This window comes from Carassius gibelio, chromosome B16 (assembly GCF_023724105.1).
Source record: "Carassius gibelio isolate Cgi1373 ecotype wild population from Czech Republic chromosome B16, carGib1.2-hapl.c, whole genome shotgun sequence".
NCBI lineage: Eukaryota > Metazoa > Chordata > Actinopteri > Cypriniformes > Cyprinidae > Carassius > Carassius gibelio.
In genome coordinates, this window is record NC_068411.1 from 22466691 (window position 1) to 22488469 (window position 21779).

The window sequence follows — 21779 nt, forward strand, 5'->3', positions numbered from 1 at the left end:
TTAATTGTAGTATACAATAACATAATTTATATTTAAGCTATCAATACTTACATATATTATACTCCACCAAATATTTATAAACATATAGATAATCTCACTCATAATTTTGACCGAAAAATATTTTAAATATTTAACAAAGTGATGTTGGATCTCCAAATCAGAGATAATAAACGCTACATAACAGCTCCCATAAATGATTAATTTTATTTCCATATTCTTTGCTGTAAGATGAAATGTATATACATTTCACTGGGGAGAAATACATTTCCCAGATTCAACATGCTGTCAAAAAGTGACAGGGAGAATCTTCCTACTTCACAGGACACGGGCAGAGTTGGCCAGCAGTGCTAGCGGCTCTGCATTGCATTAAGACTGTGCGCTGTGCTGTGCTGCTCTGCCCATCCCCCACACTGAGATACCAGAGCAGAGCAGCAGAGCTTCAGCTCGAGTGAGAGGGGGAGGGGAGGGGAGAGCAGAGAACCAGAGACGCTGTGTTATTCTCCTCAAAAGATATTTCCCCCAGAGATCCTTTCTGTCTCTTTTTAGATTCCAAACTGAACCACAGTATAAATAGATGGGCTTATTCTGTGATGATAATGTATTCTGCCTTTCAGTCACTTTGTGAGGTTTATCTGATTTTCTTCTTTACTCGTGCTCTCTCCCTCCCTCTCGTTTTTAATTTTCACTTCCTGCTCGCAGACTAGCTCAACCCACCACCAACCCTCCCTTCTCTTACTTTCCTAAAGCATTTCAATCAGCACAACCCCCTAAAACAGTGTTTCTCAACCAGTTTGACTGATCCTACACCGCGCCAATACTGTTAGCCAAATGTATTGATAAATCCATGTATAGGCCCTTCTATATGATATTTAACATAACTTTGGCTAAAGGGCAAAATTTGCTATTTTAAAATGATTAAACCCCCACAGTCACACATAATCTGTTTTTAACGCTGTCTTGAGCATATTTCATTTTACTTTGCATAGTTTTACGAAGATGTTGGCATATGCCTATTTAGGCCAGCTTCTGCCAAGCAACAGATGAATTTGTAACAAAATACCATTTTTTTTTTTTTTTACTATCCTTTATTTATTCTCTACACATGCATATGGTCAAAATTCTTGATAGAAATGTTTCATTTTTTTCCCCGTGCTTTCCTAAAACATGGGATGTTAGATACATTCATTAACATTTATTTAACCAAGGCAAGTCAACACCAGGCATAGGCCTTACATACACTACAAAACAGAATTTATATTGTATGTAGGCCTAAAATATGTTGTCTATCCATTTTTCTAATAGCCCATTTTGAGGTTGAGAGTGAAGTAGGTGTGTGTGTGTATTTTTGTTTGTGCAGACTTTGGTATTTTATAGGCAGTGCAACAGCAAAACCAGTAAGACAAGTTTACTTCATGGAGAGACTGCATGCATGCAACAGTGCAATCCTAATGTCTAACTATATGGTTTCGTTCACTTTCACTCCAGCCACAGTTTTCCCACCAAAAACTCTGTTCGAGGAACAGTTTTCAACTCTGCCGTTATGCAACGTCAATTTAACACCCCCCTCTACCCAGCCCCCCCTTCTCTGAATCCATTCCGCACTCCAAAATAGTCCGAGCCGTGTTTTACTGCTCTCAGCGCACCTCGGTAAAATGGCTGTATCTCAGTGAGCCTCGTGCTGGTGTGATCCGTTCCTCGGCTGTAGTCTACTTCTGCAACAGAACCCCCACAAATTTCGTGTCGGTTAAATTTAATTTGCCGGGAACTCGGTGCCAGAGAGACTAAAAAACGGAGCCGACAGTGGAGTCCGGATTCGGTCCGGTGAAAGGGGTGGGGATGAGTCGGGACACGGGTAAATTGTTGTAAAACTATTGTATTTACATTCAATGTTTCGCGTTTGATTGTGACCGACTCGCCGAGAGGGAGAGGAGGAGGAGGAGGGGGGGATCATGGCCGCTCAGGTCGCCAGCGCTACCTCTCTCAACGCCAGCCCGCTTTCCGAGCTGAAAAAACCGGATCGAGACCCAAAGGAGGAGTCGGTACCGGGGGAGAAGCAGCAGGAAAATAAGGAGCCGGGACTCGAGAGCGGATCTCCGGCTCGCGGGGAACTGCAGGACCGGGCCGATGTGGGAAATGCTGGGGGAGGAGGGGAGTCGGAGATGAAGAACGGCAACGGGAATCCGTCGAGGGTGAACAATAATCAGAATGAGACCACCGGACCGGAGGGGAACAACCACCCCGGGATGGTACACCATCACGCGCCCGGGTTTCAGCCTGCTTCCTATAACTACGCGCAGCACTACAGCCGGGCCCCTTTTCATCAACATGGCGGACAACAAAGCCCTGGCATGGCAGCTGCAGCGGGGCCAGGCGCGCTGTCGAGCAGCATGATGGACCCCTATCAGCCCAACTCCCACGATCACGGCTTCCCGAACCACCAGTACAACAACTACAGTCCGTTCGGGAACCGAAGCCCGTACCCGGGCCAGGGCTACGGCATGAACTCTCCGCGCAGCGCTCCTCAAGCCCAGGCGGTAGGGGTGCAGTCAGCCAAGCAGCAGCAGTCAGCAGCGACTGCATCTTACAGCAATCAGCGGTATAACATGGGAAACCCGCAGCCTACATCCACTCCGACCCTCAACCAGCTTCTCACCTCACCGAGCGGTGCCCGGACTTACTCGAATTACCCACCGAGCGACTACAGCGGTCAGGACGGTGCTAAGGGACCAGCAGATATGGGCAGCAGCGGAGGGCAGTACGGTGGGGGCCATCCGGGTTGGCAACAAAGAACCCATCACCCGCAACCCATGAGTCCTGGAAGTACCGGGCAACCCTTGGGTAGAAACCAGGTAAAATTACAACCCTATTGCCTTTGAAAACGGCCTCTCTCTCGCTTTGCTAAAGTCATACGAGTGGTTGAAACGCACTGTGTTAGCTATTGTCTGAGCAAGAGACTATAAAATGGCTGCCTGTTTGGTTTTTCATAGCAGCCCTTGCCTTAACTGCTTATATTTATTTAAAATAACGAAACTTTCCTGAAGCCGCAAGCTTGGTGGCTGAACTTGTGTTGTGAGGTGAAAACTGTTGCCTATTATTGCTGGAGCTGAAGGTAGATCTCCGATTGAAAATGCGTATTCACCTCAGACTGCTTCTCCTCCAAGAAGGTTTAAACGCATTTAGCTGTTCCCTCATAGGCATTTCTGTGTTTATATATGGATTAATATTCTGTATATTTATCTAATATGCGATATTTAACCTGTTGGTGTGTCGTATGTCAGTTCTGATGTTAATTAGATGATTAACATAATATTAGCTAATATTTCAAGTGGAAAAACCCATGTTGTGTAAACGGATACGTGAGTGTCACACTTTTACAGTAGAAAAACATTTGCCGATAATCCTCATTTTTAGTCGAACATTTATTTCAACACGTTTTAATAGGACGGTACTAGTACATTTGATGCAGAAAAACTTAGTTTTTAAAGCGTGGACTCAGTTGAATGTCAGTCTGTGTGCGCGCAGCTTGTAAACACAAGCCCAGTGATTTGAGTAAGTGCAGATTGGTTTGCAGTGGGATTTGAATTGTGGAGGTAAAATCCTCCTGTCAAAGGCAGGAGACAGTTGGTCTTGAGTTGACATGCTCGCTGAGATCTGATTGGCTCTGCATCCTGTGCTCTTGGCCATTTATAATTGCATATGATGTAACACTGAAACACTTGCTGATTAGTTCATGTTGCTCTCCTCCCTCACTCTTTTAGTAGTGTTTTGTTTATATGAAATAAATGTTGGCCAGTGCTTTTAAGATTAATTCTACATATTGGAGATTTTGCATATTTAGGATTTTATTAATCCAATAAGTAAGGGTTGTGTTCAGAGACTGATACTTTTAACAGAATGTTGTCAGATGACGTTTTACATGCATTACATATGCACACATGTAACTGTAAAAAAAAACAAATATATGCAATAATATTTAAAAAGGATGTGTGGAAGTCCTCTCTTTTTATTATACAGGGGAATAAAATACAGATTTTTGCATTTTTATTCAAAGAATGTCAATAACAGCTAAATTTGTGATTGGAAACTGGTTTCATGTCACTCATCAACTGGGAATCTTTAGTTCGTTGTTGGAGTTTCGGTTATTGAAGACACTTGAATAGCCTGTGTCTTATTTCTCCAGCCTGTTGGATATCGAGCGAGACAATCTTTTTGAATTCTCCTTAATTCATGTCAGTTGTTTACAGTATGATTTTGTGCTCCGTTTCCTGACTTGTCATTCTCTGCATATGCTAAATGCTTGTTCATGTGGTGCCTATCATGATTGTTTGTCTCAGATGTGTCCAAACACTTAAGTGCAATTTCAAGGTTGAGCAGCATCTGTTTACCACAGTTAACCTAGTTTATCATATTAGGTTGAGGCTACATGTGCTTCACTTTTGTTGCTGTTCAATGTGAAGAGGAGATTGAAACTCGGTTTGCAAGTTTTCCTTTTGGCCTAGAATTTCTTATTTAGATTTTGTTTATTTTTATTTAGGCTATTTTTGTTTTGAAGTTTCCTTCATTAATAACAATATGTAATTGTGAAATGAGAACCTGTGAAATGTTTGTTTTTGTTTTTTTTACCAGAATTTCAACCTGTTTTTTTTCTTGCCTCCATCTTAAAATCTGAACATTATTCTTTTTTGTTAGCAAGATTAGGATTATGGGATTTTTTTTTGTCTTTTAATAGTAACAATAATTCACTACATTTCTATAGTGCTTTTCTAGGCACTCAAAGTGCTTTACATTAAGGGAAGTGCTTGTCTGTGGGCCCAAACATGTCCCACTAACTAAAACAGTCATGTCAGTTGAAGGTTTTTGTTCACAATGCCTGCATTTATTTGATCAGTATCAGTAGAAACGGTAATATACTATATAAAAACAAACTCTGATTATACTATTAAAATTGATTACTTTTTTAAAGTGATATAGGCCTATTCCTTTAATGGCGAAGCAGCCGTTACTTCAGTTTTTTAAGTGATCCTTCAGAAATCATTCTAATATGCTGATAGTGTGCTCAAGAAATTTCTCATTATCATTGTTGAAAAGCGTTTTCAGAGGTCGGATTCTGTGAATAAAAAGTTCAAAAGAGCAGCATTTAAATTGTTTTTCATGACGCTATAAAAGTACTTGCTGTCACTTTTGATCAATTTAATGCGTCCTTGCTAAATAATATTATTAATAAAAAAAAATAAAAAAAACTTTCTTTGACTCCAAAAAGTAATGTAGGTCTTTCAGTTTTTGTACAGAACTTCTTGGTTATTAATTATATTATCTTAATAGGTTCATTTTGAAGTAGCTTTGAACTTTCTCCTATAATTACTTTATATTTAATCTCAGGCCGAGTTCTGCTTACTGCAGCGTTTGCATGGCGTCCTGCCTTCAGTCTTCTGGTGTGCACCCCATCACCCGTGGCCATGGCCAATCACAGCGTCCGTCCAGCAGCCTCTCCTGCCAAGGGAGCCCTCACTTTATCTTATGCAGATTAGCCATGTGCTGCTTTTATTTATTTTATTTTTCCATTCGGACACTGGAAAATGTCAAGAGCAGCTTGCCCTGAGTCGTTTCACACTTTAAATCGTTTACAGCCGTAGTCCTCCAGCCAGATTCTAAACGAGCCTCCTAGATATTAGACAGACAACCTAGATGAGGTTTCCCTTGTCAGATGACACAGTGTACTTTTGTTTATTATATTTTCATGTTGTCATTCAGTAATCATTTTTAAGCTTTGGTCATGTTTGAGTCATCTGTGAAGAACGGATGATTGTGCCATCCAGTCTGACTTATATTCGCTAGACACAATGATACATAAAAAAGATTGAACAAAGGGTCATTTGACAGAGTTTAGTTTGGTAACTTCCTAGTTTTGCCTCTGTCAGTTTAACACTTTATATCAAAGTGGATTTCATAAGTCAATGTAACCTTTGAATAGGCAGCCAGCATATGCATGAATAAATGCATTTGTACATTGTCATTTAACATTTAAAAACTAAAATAATTTTTTTTTTTTTTATGTTCTGGGTCATCAGATAAAAAGAAGGACTTTGTGATATCAATGTGAGACTTGAAAGTGATATGAATATGTGCACCTTCTAACTGCATTTATGGTATTTGATTAAAAGTTGTGTAGCTTATGTTTTCTGAAATGAATTTATAAAAATTAAAGTTCTCTTTATTATAACAATGATTCATCCATTGCTTAAGGAATATTTGAATAAAGTAATGATTATCACCTGAAGCTTGACATCATAATCATACTAGCAGCATGATATTCAAAATAAATATTGAAACTTTATAGATATGCAGTGTATAACAGTATCCGGGCAATGTCTCTAAATGACACATTCTTTAGGAAAGTGGCTAATTAAAAAGCTTATTAAAGTAATTCCCATATTCACAAAGTTGCATTATTTTATTTGAGATATTTTAGCATTTATAGAAACCTTTTCTTACATTATAAATGCCTTTACTGTCACCTTCAATTTATTGCATCCTTGATGAATACAAGTATTAATTTCTTTCAAAAACAGATTTTACTTACCCCAAAAGTTTGAACTGAATTTTGATATCTCATTTTGTGAAGGTGAACGCTGGTTAATTTGGTTGCTTGGTAAATGTATTAAGCTGACCTTCAGGATATTATATGGAAGTTAATTGAATTAACATTTACTTGTTAATAATATAAAAAAAAATAGTTAAATACACACAGTGAAAATAAATGTTTAAGTAAATAATATTATCAACTAGGATTGTCATCGCTTCTAAAAGGAAAATAAAGTCATCTTTGGTCTGTTTTTTTAAATTTCAAGTGTTGGCAAGTGATGTTTGAATCAGTCACATTTACTTTGCGAAAGAATATGTTTTAAGCTGATTCAATTAATATGGTTCCATTTTCTGGAAATATCAGAATTGAACGCTGGAAACTTGGTGTATTTTGTTGTCCATCAGTGTTTGTTCACTGTAGTTGCTATTTGTTAGTTTACAACAGAATGACTTGTATTCCCACTCCAATATTTACGTGACCCCCTTATCTTGGATTTCTATGCTCCAGCGTTCATCTCATTACAAGTCAAGCTGGACCTCTCCTCTCATGTCATTAAGCCCTGTGTCATTCATTCGGTGCCAAGATTGCCGTCTTTTTCCGAAAAAAGGAAAAGCTGGCTTGGCCGAGGCTACAGCTGGGATGTGTTAAAAATTCGGCAGACTGCCCTCTATTTGAAATGAGTTATATATAGCACTGTTGACTTCCTTAACTAAGGCTGTGCAAGGTAACGGTCAGGTTAATAACCGTGGGAATCGGCAGCAGAGGGTTATTTGCGGTCTCTCTTTTTCCTTCTCCTTTTTCCAACATCGGGTGTTCTCGCTCCTGTTCTCTTGTGGTTTCTTGCATTTTTATTCTCTCCTTGCTATTCTTTCATTTCCACCCTGGCTTTTTAAAATCAAATTCTCTAATGCGGGAGTGCAGAAGTACAGAATAATGGTTTGATTTCAGTGGTTTCGGAAAATGTGTCCTTGAGTTTTTAAGAAGCTTTGTAGATGTCTTTGTGTGAAACTCAGTTTATCTGTGAGATACCTTTGCTCAAACTACTTTGTCACTCTCGTTCCACAGACTCCAGGCTCCATGGATCAAATGGGGAAAATGCGCAGTCAGCCTTATGGGTCGGGTGGGCCTTACTCCCAGCAGCCCCATCAAGGGCCTCCTCCGGGGCCCCAGCAGGGGTCTGCTTACCCAGGCCAGGTCTACGGGCCCTCTGGTCCTCAGAGATACCCCATGGGCATGCAAGGACGTGTGCAGTATGGACAGCAGGTCAGTGATCTTTCTCAGCATTTTTCTCTTAGCATTTCCTATTCTACACAGTTGTAGTTAAATGAGTGAAAATCTTGGTAATTATAATTTAAGATAGTAATGATTTTTTTTTTTTTTTTGTAACCTATTGCAAGGTGCTTTCTGAATTAATTAGAAGTGAGGGAAAATACACAATTGTGTTAAGTGTTGGCATCGTTATGTCATTTCTTTAGCATGGTTTTTAAGATTTGAAAGTTAGTTTAGCAGTAGAAATACACAGATACTGTCTTCAAGGTAAAAACAAACAAAAACTTTTGTATAAAGTCAGATTACTAATAGTTTAACATTAAATTGTAGTCAAATTTAGGGTTATTAACATTGATGCAGTAAGAAAATTCTATAGTTATAAATTATTAACAATTCAAGATGGGTTGTTATACTCAGGCCATTGTTATCTTTGATCTTAACCTGTAATTCTATAATTAAAAAAATAAAATGTTTATGACAACTTAAATTCAACATTGTTTTACAATGTGGTTATTTGTCCAATATCACCTGAATCTTTTATGTTTAACTTTCTGTGAAAAATAAAAACAAATGAGAATTATATCAATTTGATGTAAAGGGGTTTGTGGGGGGTGCTTTCATTTTTGGGTTAAATCACAGTGTATCATAGTGTTTGGTGTAACGAAGCTCGACAAAAATAGCAACGTGTAGCATATTGTGTCCCAGCTATCATGGGCTCTTTAGCCATTCCTAGCCTTAATAAATAATCACAAATGCGATGCTGGACAAGGTCACACTTTCAGGAACAATAACTATATTTTATCCTTGTCTTATTGTGTAGGGAATAGGAAGGATAAAAAGTTATCACTTTTAGCAAAAACTTTGTCACAGTTTTAATATTAAATATTATTTATGTGAACTCCTATTAACAATAACATGGAATTTAAAAATTTTAATTTTCAGTGCTGAGAGTCATGGAAATTTTTGATTTTCTATTAATGCTGAGTGCTTAAAAAACCTTGAGCAGTGCACTTTTACATCTCAGGACATTTTGATAACATTTAGTACATTTTTAAAAAGTAGCAAATTAAAACTATGAATTCTCATCCTTGAATCAAGAACGAAATGGAAAAGTAATGGAACTTCAAGAAGTCTACTTGTATAAGGCTTATTACAACACTGATTGCTTCAGAGCAGCTATACACTAAAGAACGGGAAAAACATGTCAGTGTCACAGATTCACGTGGCAGCCTTGTCTATAGCATGTAAATAAAATAACTGTTTCTTTTTTGTGATTATAAATAAATGTGGGAAATATCATGAGTGTACTGATCTTTAGTGCCATCCTACTTAATTGCACAGATGCCATCATATGGACAGCAGGGACCAGGGGGTTATGTGCAGCAGGGGCAGCAGCCCTATTTCGGCCAGCATGGTCAGGGGCCTCACTCGGGCCAGCAGCAGTCACAATATCCTGGGCCTTCCCCAGGGCAACCAGGAGGTCAGGGACCTTATTCACAGCAATCTCATGGCCCTCAGTCATCTGGCCCACACGGACAGACTGGTCCTCCTTACCAACAACCCCATATGCCCCAGCAGCCACAGGGGCAGATGACCGGCCCTTCACCAGGCCCATCGCAGTCTCCATACTCACAGTCCTCTGCACCGCCCCAGACCAGCCTGTCTCCCTATCCACAGCAACAGGTGCCTCAGTCCCAGCCCTCGCAGCAGGGGAGCTCCCAGGCTCCTCCTGCATCCCAACCCAGTTACCCTCCTGCCCAAGGCCCCCAACAACAGCAGCAGCAGCCGCCGCCGGCAACATCACAGCAGCCACCGCAGACGCCCACACCTGCTTCTCAGCCGCCCGTGGGACACGGACAGATGCCACAGGGACAGCCCTCATCGTACTCCCAGAATCCCCCACAACAGCAGCAGCAGCAGCAACAACAATCGCCGTATCAGCGTTTTCCTCCGCCTCCTCCTCAGGTAACTTAAGCTTTTTACTTTCGTATTAAAGTGGTGGTTCAGGGTAGATGAATATGAGATAATGAGAGTGAGAGTTACTGAGATCGACTGTCACCACGGGGCCCTCCAGCAACAGCTCTAAAGTATATTAAGTGATTAACAATCATCAACACTTTTACACTATTATCACTGGGTAAATGCTTATTAGCATTAACATTGGATTAATTTTTCAAGGATCATGTGGCACTGAAGACTGGAGTAATGAAAATGAATGATGAAAAAATTTTGATCACAGGAATTAATTGCATTTTAAAATAAGGGCAATAGAAAACAATTTAGAACAGTAACTTTGTTACATTTTTAAAAGTTTTTGATCAGATGAATGCTGTCTTTGTGAACAGAAGAGACTTTGTTTAAAAACAAAATAATCTTACTGACTCCACAGTAATGTCTTATTTTCTAATAAAAATCTATTATGGAATATTAAGTGAATTCAGAAATGTATTATTGTTCACTGTTACAGCATTTATTAATCTAGGTAAAAAAAATAAATAAAATGAAATGGTTGTTGATTGTTAGTTTAAACCTAATGCATTGACTAATATTAATGAATGTAATCTTAGTGTAAAGTGTTATTAAAGTATCTGCCGAATAAAATGTAAATGCATAAGTTTGCTAAACTGGATGGTGTTTTTAATCCCAGTTACTATGTTTATTTCTGAACATATGCAAATTTAAAGTGGGATGTTAATAGTATGTTTAATATTCACTTTGTGTGTTTGAACTAAATTGGATGTCTGTATTTGCATTTATTTGATGTCTGGAATGCATTTAATTTCAAAGTGCCACCACATTTACAGACTCGTATGGTAATAAAAGCTGTATTACAACTGGTTATTCTTAAGTACAAAAACAGAAACTTTCATTACTAACAGTGAAACTGACCGAAACGCATGTAATATCTGTAAGCAAAAGCATCTATATATGTGTCCACTGTCCAAAATAACACCTTCGACTGACCTGGGCTGCCCTTTTCCCCCCACAGGAGATTTCCCAGGAGTCTTTTAGCTCCCAGTCCAGCGCTCCCCCCTCCGGTCCGCCTCTGACATCGAAGAGCAGCACAGAGGACATGCAGGGCAGACCCTCCAGTCTACCAGTGAGTCTGACACTTTCATCTCACACAAGCTGTTGACTGCGTCCAACCGCATATTAAGATGCATTGTGAATTTGACAGATTCACGAATGCGCGATCACGTTGTTTCAGTCAAACGCTATTTTTATGTTTACTTTTAGTTTGAGGTAATCAGCTTGAAGATGTGTGCAGAATTCAGCCTCAGCTGCACCTTTATCTCTGGAGTGATTATGTAGGACCTTTGGGGTTGTTGCTAAATGAAGAACTTTATGTAGTCGGTCACGGAAATATATGCTATCGGTTCTCTCTGTACCTTTTTTTTGAACTCTTCATTTGAATTCTGCTTCTTTGTCTTTGAGATTTAATTGCATTTGAGTGTGTGTTATGACCTGCCAGACTGTGTCTGAAAAGGACACATGGAGAGACACCCAGCTGCGCCGACATGGCACACGTGCAGCCGACTGCCGCAGCTATGGCAACCTCAGGGACGCTATGATCTCACTTTTTTTCCCCTCCTAGATGAGATAAATAAGGCCAGCAGGCTGATTGTATGTGTACAAGAGTTCATTGTTGCCGACTGGAAGAAGCTGTCACCGAAAGATTTATTCTAAAGAAGAAAAGTTTTTGTGGTATAATAAAATTTTGCTATTGTGCTCCTGATATATATATATATATATATATATATAATTTTTAGTTTTTTGTGAGTGCGTCCTTGGGCTTATTTTCAGTAAAGAATATCTATCTTGCCTTGGCCTGACAATTAAGCAACAAACCTTATCCAGAGCATGCAAGACATATATGATTCCGAATGTGGATTTATTTTTTATCAATATTTGAATATCTGTGAATAAACTATCTCAATGCTTTCGATTGGATAGGAAAATGTTAGTAAAATAAAGATAACGCAGTGAATTCCTTGAGACAGCTGACAGCTTCGTTTTTAAACCCCTAGCAGAAATGCTGGAACACCAAATTATAACACCAGCTGAGCCGTTTTTTTTTTTTTTTTTCTCTCTTCTATTTGTGTTTTTGTCTTTCTATGGGAACACTGATTATTTTTTTCCAAATACGTTTATATTTGCAGTGCATGAAATGGAAATAACATGCATTTCCTAAATGAATGTTCTTGGTCTTACTGTGACCGATTTCATTTTTCAAAATTATTTTAAGTTCTTAACATCATAACTCAAACCTTTCAGTGAAATGAGACTTCTCTCTGGTGACACTTGCCAGACTCCAATCGTTTAGTCTGCTTAAACCGGAGCTTGCATTCAGATCTGCCATTCATCTAATGAACCATCATTGGAAAGTTTCCAACCTCCTTTTTTTCTATTACATACTACTACCATTACATTACGACTTCCAGCTTTGATTTTTCTAACCTTCTTTCTACGGTTCTCTTTGCTTAGGACCTATCCGGCTCAATTGATGACCTGCCTACTGGTGCGGAGGGCACTTTGAGCCCTGGAGTCAGCACATCTGGAGTATCCAGCAGTCAAGGAGAACAGAGCAATCCAGCACAGTCACCCTTCTCCCCTCACACTTCCCCACCGGTGGGCTCTCCTGCCAGCGCCTCAGCATCTCGTTCTGGACCCCTGTCCCCTGCCACGATGCCAGGTAGGGCTAGTATTTCTTCAATTATTTTGAAATGTGTTCATGTACATTGACAGTCATTGGGAAGATACTTTGGAATAGTTAAAAATATATAAATATAAACTATGTTGTTGCAACAATTTTTTTTCTTTTTTGGAGCGTATGGCGTGAGTTTGTGTTTTGAATACCAGTTTATCCTCCCTAAACAAAGATGGTTTTTCAAGTTATAGAATGTGAATGTGATATATATATAATATTTTAGTTTGTTTTAGTTTAACTACATTATTTGAATTTCTCATTTTTAGGGAACCAGATGCCTCCCCGTCCTTCAAGTGGACAGTCTGATGGGATGATGCAACCTTCAATGAATCAACCTGGCATTGGCCAAGAAAGAGGTAACTCAGTCTGTATAAAAAATAAATAAAAAATAAAAGATAGGACTTGTTTTCCATCCTGATGCTCTATTTTTATTTATTGTATCTATACATTAATCTTTTTGTCTGCACAGGATATATGCAGAGAAACCCTCAGATGGCACCCTATGGGTCTCCACAGTCAAACTCTGCGTTGTCTCCTCGTCAGTCATCTGGAGGTCAGGTGCATGCTGGAATAGTCCCTTATCAGCAGAATAACTCTATGGCAAACTATGGGCCTCAAGGTGGTCAATATGGCCCACAGGGTAAGTGGCTCAGTGGTAACCGCTGACTATAATTTAATGCAAATGCATCTCATCTAGAACAATTAAGAAAAATATACATTTAAAAAATGGAACCCTTGTTGAGAGAAGTTACTGTAGTGGAGGTGCAGATATTGGGCTTTTATCTTTGTCTTCTTGCTGTCCCTCCAAATCCTTTTCACTCTTTCTCTTTTTCTCTCTGTGCGACCAGTGGATCACAGCGTGGATATTTTTAGCATCAGTGAAAAAAAGGAAGTTGACGTAGCATGGCTCACGTCAGTTGAGCAGCTACAGTGGCTGTGGGTTACTGCAGCGTTTTATGCTTCTAAAACTCTCAAGGGCCTGAAACTGTTCTAACAAGCCCACCAATGAGGCAACCATACCCCAAACCATTCAGCCAATGCTTATTGTTAAATTCCTTATTCTGTTGTGGTGTTCAGACTTTGTTTCATTCCCAAATTGTAATACTGGTTCGATTTGAACTTTTTTTTCAGATCAGCCTCTCGATCAGCTTTTATTGTCATTGTAAAACTATTATTAATATAACATTATGTAGATTTGTTTTGCATTTCTATGCATGCATGTAAAACTGTACTGTACTTTTTTCACAATTGTGGAAACTTGTATCAAATTACAACTTCCTGTCTTCCTCTTCAGGTTACCCCAGGCAGCCTGGTTACAGTGGCATGCCTAATGCCAATTACCCGGGCCCTGGCATGGGCGGAACCGTTAACCCTATGACTGGACAAGGAGGAGGACCAGTGTTTGCTGGCATGCCGGCTGGAAGGATGCCTCACGGACAGATGGGTGCACGTCCCTATGGCCCCAACATGGGTCCCAACATGGGTCCCAACATGAGTCCCAATATGGGTCCCAATATGGGCAGCATTCCCCCTCAAGTGGGAACTGGGATGTGCCCACCTCCAGGACTCAACAGAAAGCCACAGGATGCCGCATTAATGCAGCATGGACCCACCAACTCGATACACAACAGGTACTGAAATACAACTGAAGTTGTGCATTATCATTGTTCTGTCTCAAATGCATGATTTGTTAGCCTTTTTTTTTTGTTTCATTTTTTTTTTTTGAGTACAAACTGGATCCAGTCAGGTAGTTTGAAGTTAAATGTGTTTTGACTCCAGGCTACCAGGTTACCCCAATATGTCTCCTGGTCCTGGTATGATGGGCTCAGGACCTTCATATGGCCCTTCCATGAACAACATGCCTGGAATGATGAATACCCAGGGTTCCCCCTATCCTATGGGTGTTAACATGGCTAATAACACTAGTGGTAAGATAGAAAAAAAATCTGTTTTTGTATGGTATAAAAAAATTAAAACCTAGCTGCCAGGACACAATCATGGTTAATGTATGTGTTTTTCTCTTAGGCATGTCCCCTGGTCCGGACTTTGCTATGGATGGGAAACTTAACCAAGCCCAGAAAATGAATAATAAAGTTGAGGGGACACCCAAGACAGAATCAAAATCCAAGGTTTGCTTAACATTCTTTACGGAAGAAATCAGTCATCCTTTGATGCACTTCCTGTGTAATTCCTTTTTTATAAACTGCTTCTGCCTAGAAGTCAAGTTCCTCCACAACAACCAATGAGAAGATCACTCGGTTGTATGAACTAGGCCCAGAGCCAGAAAGAAAGATGTGGGTAGACCGATACTTGGCTTTCATAGAAGAAAAAGCTATGGGCATGAGTAACCTGCCAGCGGTGGGACGCAAGCCCCTTGATCTCTTCCGCCTCTACGTGTCTGTCAAGGAGATTGGAGGTCTTACACAGGTATATTCAAGTTGTCCATACACATTAAGATACTGTTGAAGGTCTCAACTCATTTTCCCTCAAGGTTGTTGACTTTATATCCTTTGGCGTCCTTGTAATTGCAGGTTAATAAGAACAAAAAATGGAGAGAGTTGGCCACAAATCTGAATGTGGGGACCTCCAGCAGTGCTGCCAGCTCTCTGAAAAAGCAGTACATTCAATGTCTGTATGCTTTTGAATGTAAGATTGAGCGTGGAGAAGACCCGCCACCTGACATTATGACTGGAGATAGCAAAAAGAACCAGGCCAAGATTCAGCCTCCCTCCCCAGGTGAGTTCTGGTGTCTTGGATCTTTACAATTGAGAAACATCACCGTCATAGGTTTATGAATTAATACTGTATGTGCAATTTAAGCACTTTATTTAAAAGCACATATGAAAAAGGCAGAATAAAGATATGTTATGACATTGTTTAAACATGAATGACTGAATGCATTTTAATGACCAGTTGCAGAAGTCTCAGAGTATAACTTTGAGGGGCTGTGAAACTCTTTTAACACTTTTTTTGCAGATCTTAACAGATCTGTTCAGATTATGTGTATGTCATTAGAGCATTTCTCATTTACATTTAGATTTATTCATTTAGCTGATGCTTTTATCCAAAGCAACTTACAATTGCTATCTATGTCAGAGGTCGCACGCCTCTGGAGCAACTAGGGGTTAAGTGTCTTGCTCAGGGACACATTGGTGTCTCTCAGTGGATTCGAACCGGGGTCTCTCACACCAAAGGCATGTGTCTTATCCAGTGCGCCAACACCACCCAGATATCTCGTTTCATTACACTTTTTAACTGCCCAAGAATTTGGCTTGTGGTACTACTGATGTTGTATTACTTGCATGTAAATATAATGATCATAGAAGTATAATAATCTCCATCTTGTAATTGTATTTATTTTTGCATGGCACAGCTGGATCCGGCTCTCTTCAGGGGCCCCAGACGCCACAGTCCACCAGCAGTTCCATGGCAGAAAGTGGAGACTTGAAACCTCCTACTCCTGCCTCCACCCCACACAGCCAGTTGCCCCCAATGCCAAGTGGCAGGTGAGAATCACTCCCTTGTCTTGCAGTACTGTATGCATTATTTGAGTGTGAACCACTTCTTACCTGACCTGTTTCTTAGGAGCAGTGTGAACCTGCAAGATCCATTTGCTGACAGTGACTTCTCTCGGAGAAACACTATGACGCCAAACTCTGGCTACCAGTCAGGCATGAGCACCCCGGAGATGCCTGGTCGTATGGGACCCTATGAACCCAATAAAGACCACTTCAGTGGTATGCGTAAAGGTTTGTATTGTAGTCATGTAATCATAATCTATTATAGTTCATGACAAGCTACTTGGAGTAATGAGCTGTGTTTTTGTGGTACTAGTTGGAGAACAGTTTATGCCTGGTGGGCAGGGTCCCAATACAGGTCTCGGTGATCAGTACAACAGGGGACCACCAGGCCCTATGGGAAACATGCCCATGGGCCAGCGGCACCAGTATCCATATGGCCCCGGCTATGACAGGAGGTACACTGAAACTTTACTTTGGGAAGAAACTAATACTTTCATTTGTGTTATTTAAATAATGCAATGAACTCTAACCTCTCCTGTGTTGCATAGACCAGAGTCAGGGATGGGCCCAGATGGCAGCATTGGGCCTGGAGTGCCACAGCCAAATATGATGACTTCAAATGCAGAATCTGGGATGTATTCACCAAATCGTTACCCTCCACAGCAACAGCGGTCAGTCCACTAATTGATTAGTTTCTATGGAGATTGTATTTGTTTATCTACTATATCTAGTTCTCATTTCTCTTGCATATGGTTCTTTGTGCAGGCATGAGTCCTATAGCAATCAGTATCCTGGTCAGGGTGCACCTCCTGGTGGCTCCTATCCGAATCAGCAGCCTGGAATGTACCCGCAACAACAATCTGTAAGAAAGCGGTTAATTAAATGTGATGTGATGACTAAATGTTACTGAAAGCCTTGTCACATATTTAAAATGTAATCTGTTGCCTTTAGAACTACAAAAGACCAGGTGATGGTGGTTACCCACCAGCTAAACGGCATCATGACGGTGAGATGTTCAGTGGGCCATTCAATGCTCAGCAGCCACAGCCACCGCCACAGGCTCCCCCTAGTGGTCCCTCAAGTGGTCAGGAAATGTATAACCAGTATAACAGTTCATACCCTGGATCGGACCGTCGTCCACCTGGTCCCCAGAATCAGTTTCCTTTCCCCTTTGGAAGAGATCGGATGCAAGCAGGCACGGGCCCAAACTCCCAGGGTTCCATGCCTCCTCAAATGATGGCCAGTCCAATGCAGTCTGGTCCTGATGGTCCTCAAGGTGGCATGTGGCAGGGCAGAGGGGAAATGGGCTATCCCGGTTACCCCAATCGTCAGGGACCTCCTACTGGTCCTGGACAAGGCCCAGGCTACCATGCAATGAATCGATCTGAAGACATTTTGCCATCTGAACCACGCATGAATCATGAGGGCCAATGGCCTGGGCCACGACAACCCCCATATGGCCCTAGTGGCGCAGGTCCACCAATGAGCAGACCCTTGCAGTCAAATTACCAGCCCCCCCAAGCCATGCAAAACCACATTCCACAGGTGTCAAGCCCCACACCCATGCCTCGGCTTATGGAAAGCAGGACTTCCCCCAGCAAATCAGCCTACATACCCAGCAATATCAAAATGCAGAAGGCGGGACCTCCAGTGCCTGCATCTCACATTGTACCTCCCTCAGTACAGCCTCCAATGATGAGAAGAGACCTGTCCTTCCCTCCGGGTTCCATAGAGGCAACATCACCAATTCTCAAACCACGTAGGCGTCTTACCATGAAAGAAATTGGTAAGTACATTTTTTTTCTTTTAGTAATATACATTTTGGTTATTTATCAAGTTCAGTCCTCTGTGATACAGAAAGATAACTGTGTACTTCTTTTGCAGGTACCCCGGAAGCATGGAGAGTCATGATGTCCCTTAAATCAGGACTGTTGGCAGAGAGTACATGGGCTTTAGACACCATCAACATCTTGTTATATGATGACAACAGTATTTCAAATTTCAACCTTGTACAGGTGAGTCATTTTTGGACAATGACAAAAATGTTTATTGCCATTTACTTAAGTTTCATTCTAAATAATATACTAATATGTTATTTTAAAGCTCCCTGGTTTCCTGGAACTAATCGTTGAGTATTTCCGCCGTTGCCTCATTGAGATCTTTGGGATTCTGAGGGAATATGAAATTGGGGATCCAGGACAAAGATCTCTTTTAGATCCCAGCGTGCTCAAAACAGATGACAACATTGTGGATGATGAGGTATTGGTTGAGGGCATGGAGGAAGATGGAGAAACAGATGAGGAAGATGAAGGAGAGGAAATGCAAAGGTCAAAACATCAGGAACAACACATGGCACAAGGGCCTCTCCAGATAAAGCAGGAAGAAATGCCTAGGACACTTGAAGACTCTGTAAAGAAAGAAGATTGCCAAGGAAGTGAAGGAGAGTCCTCTGCAGAACCCAAGACTTCAGAGCCACCAAGTCTCGAGCTGGATGTTACTCAAGAGAAGCCCAAACAGGCTAGCAAGTTTGATAAGCTTCCCTTGAAGATTGTGCGAAAAAAGGATCCATTTGTGGTGGACTGCTCAAATAAGCTTGGTCGGTTGCAGGAATTCGACAGCGGCCTCCTGCACTGGAGTATCGGTGGAGGTGATACAACAGAACACATTCAGACCCACTTTGAAAGCAAGATGGACCTGTTGCATCTTCGGAAGCGTCTTCCTGCTCCGGTCCCTGACAGGAAGAGAGGAGCTCAGAAGGACAACCTGGCACCCTCTCTGCCCTCATCCAGTGAAGAGCATGGGAAAGAAGTGGATCGGCAGCCCTCTCCACAGTCATCCACTGAGAAGGTGACCAATGGAATTTCAGACTTGAGGGACGACAGACCTGCTGACTGCCTAGAAACTGCCTCTGAGGGGACATCACACATAGAGAAAGATGAAGAGAAACAAGTAACAGAAACGACAACTTCAGAAAACATCAGGTCAGCACCTCCAAGCCCGTCATTACAGGGTCAGTGCCCCATCGCCGTTTTAGAAGATGAGCCACACAGCAAGGATGAAGCTCCTCTCGTCACGCTCTCAGACTGGCAAGACTCCCTTGCCCGTCGCTGCATCTGTGTCTCCAACATTGTCCGCAGCCTCTCGTTCATCCCGGGCAATGACTCGGAGATGTCAAAGCATCCAGGGCTGTTGCTACTGCTTGGCCGCCTGTTGCTTCTCCACCATCGTCATCCAGAGCGCAAGCAGGCACCTTTAACCTACGAGAAAGAAGAGGAGGTGGATGAGAGTCTTGGTAGCAAGAAAGACGAGTGGTGGTGGGACTGTTTGGAGGTACTGCGAGAAAATTGCTTGGTCACTCTTGCCAACATCTCAGGCCAGCTTGACTTCTCTGTCTACACTGAGAGCATCTGCCTGCCTCTGCTGGATGGCTTGCTCCATTGGGCCGTTTGTCCTTCAGCAGAAGCCCAAGACCCCTTCCCTAGTCTTGGGCTTAATGGCGCCTTGTCCCCCCAGAGACTAGTCCTGGAGACCCTCTGTAAGCTCAGCATTCAGGACAACAATGTGGACCTCATTCTGGCGACGCCACCTTTTAGTAGATTAGAGAAGCTGTTTGGTAACCTTGTGCATCTAGTTGGAGAGCGAAAGGTGCCTGTTTGTCGGGAGATGGCGGTTGTGCTGCTGGCCAATCTCGCACAGGGTGACAGCATGGCAGCACGTGCCATTGCGGTACAGAAGGCCAGTGTAGGGAATCTATTGGGCTTCTTGGAGGACAGCTTAGCGGCTACGCAGTTCCAACAGAGCCAAGGTTCCCTACTGCACATGCAGGGGTCACACTTTGAGCCAACGAGTGTGGACATGATGCGGCGGGCTGCTCGGGCTCTGCTGGCTCTCGCTAAGGTGGAGGAGAACCACTCTGAGTTTACGCTGTATGAATCGCGGCTACTGGACCTTTCTGTCTCCCCGCTCATGAACTCATTGGTGTCCCATGTCATCTGTGATGTACTCTTTTTGATAGGCCAGTCATGACAGCTATGAGGAGCTGTGGCTCCACCTTCTCTGGTTTTCGTACTTCCCCTTTGCCTGTCCTCTCCATTGGCGAGTGGAGATTGAAAACAGAGAAAATTGACTATTTCTTGTTTTCTGTTTTTTTTTTTTTTTTTTATTTATGCAAGCCCTTTCATATTACACCCCCTGGTCCCCCTTTTCTCTGCATCTTACTTTGGGAAGGTTGTCACGAATTTGCTGTGGATTATGAAGCAGAGCCTCAACACACTGACAGAAACTGTAACACTGATGTCAACTAGATGACCTGGACAGGGACCCCAACTTTTGTGTCCTTGTTTGAGGGGAAAGTACTTTTTTATAATAAAATAAATAAATGAATAAAATAAATAGCTTGAAAAAACAAACTATTTACCAAAGTTGCTGTCTTGTTTACAGTGAGTTTTGGGGTTAATTGTTTCTTTGTCCTCCCCAAGAGGGTGCAAATAATACACAGCTCTTGTTCACATTGGCAGGTGGACTCTTCATTGTTTGGTGGTTGTATTTTGATGCTACACGGTCAACCTTTCTGGATGCGTGTACAGAAGAAATCATTTTCTGTACAGTATTCCACAACTGTAAACATACTGCAAACGTACTGCACTGTTCCACATGGGGTAAATGTTGGCTCAGTCAGCTTCGTTTTTTAAACCGTTAATTTGCTGGTAAGGAGAATACCCCCCCCCTCCCCCAAAGTATCAAGGACGTACAACACCCTGACCTCTTTAACCCTTGATTGTATGAATTGACCCCTATAAATAATCACCTCCTAGGACTGGTTTTCAACTTAAGATGCAGCCGAGGCTGTACTGTATATAAGATGTTGTACATTTTCACCTCCTTTTCTCTCTCTCTCCCTCTCTTTCACACACTCTTGCTTCTTATCCCTTTTTATCTATTAAGAATCAGAGCGGACACTCAAGTTGGGTCAATTGCATCAAAATGCCTAGGTATATAAACTGAACCATCTTTTGGCCTCCACGTTTCCTTCATAGTGCAGAAAAGAAGTTAAATATTTTAATTTCATCTCCTGGTACAACAAAATGACTCTAGATGAAGAAACACAGTTGAGATATTTTTTTTCTCCAGTGATATGAATTCTGCATATTTGTATTTCAGACTATGTAGCTTAATGTAAATTCCTTGTTTTTCTCCCGCTTTTTGGCTCAATGAATATCATTTATTCACTATGAAATCTTTATACTATATGTTCCACGTGGTAAGAATAAATGTACATTAAATCTTGGTAAGATGTTTGTGATTATTTTCATTTAGCTGATTAAAAACAAACTAGAATTCTGTAATTATGAATGGAAGCTTAATTCAGAATGGGTTTTTAAATTGCATGTTCAAAATGAAATCAATTTCTAAGATTTAATATTACTCATAGTAGTGTTCATTGATATTTGTCTGCTAAAAAAGATGTTTATCCTTTGAAAAGGCAATGAAGAGATTGATTCAAATATATTTGTCTCCCGAGACAACGAAGCTGAAGCAAAATATATATATATATTTTCTGCATTTATAAATTCGAAATAATAACTGCTCCCATCTGTTTTAAATTGTGTTGACTGTCCAGGCCATATAGGTATATAGAAGAATATAATATATTGTGTAAGTAGGTAGTATTGTAGATTTCGTTATACCGGTCAAAATA

At 41.2% G+C, this 21779-nt stretch overlaps 1 protein-coding gene across 3 annotated transcripts; it reads left to right on the top strand.

The window, feature by feature from the left end:
- Positions 1-1624: 1624 nt before the first annotated feature.
- Positions 1625-21368, top strand: LOC127975349 (AT-rich interactive domain-containing protein 1A). 3 transcript variants are annotated; one of them, XM_052579354.1, is made up of 20 exons: positions 1625-2849; positions 7649-7846; positions 9194-9817; positions 10842-10952; positions 12338-12545; positions 12827-12916; positions 13030-13200; positions 13855-14191; positions 14340-14488; positions 14586-14689; positions 14781-14987; positions 15092-15296; positions 15934-16066; positions 16146-16309; positions 16395-16536; positions 16630-16752; positions 16847-16943; positions 17033-17867; positions 17966-18096; positions 18185-21368. In XM_052579354.1, the coding sequence occupies exons 1-20, from the start codon at positions 1950-1952 to the stop codon at positions 20105-20107; spliced, it is 6852 nt and encodes a 2283-aa protein (XP_052435314.1). In that variant the 5' UTR covers positions 1625-1949; the 3' UTR covers positions 20108-21368. The 3 variants fall into 3 exon arrangements, with proteins under 3 accessions (XP_052435314.1, XP_052435313.1, XP_052435315.1); XM_052579353.1 differs by having other exon boundaries at positions 1626-2849; positions 14778-14987; XM_052579355.1 differs by having other exon boundaries at positions 1626-2849; positions 14778-14987; positions 16152-16309.
- Positions 21369-21779: the final 411 nt, after the last annotated feature.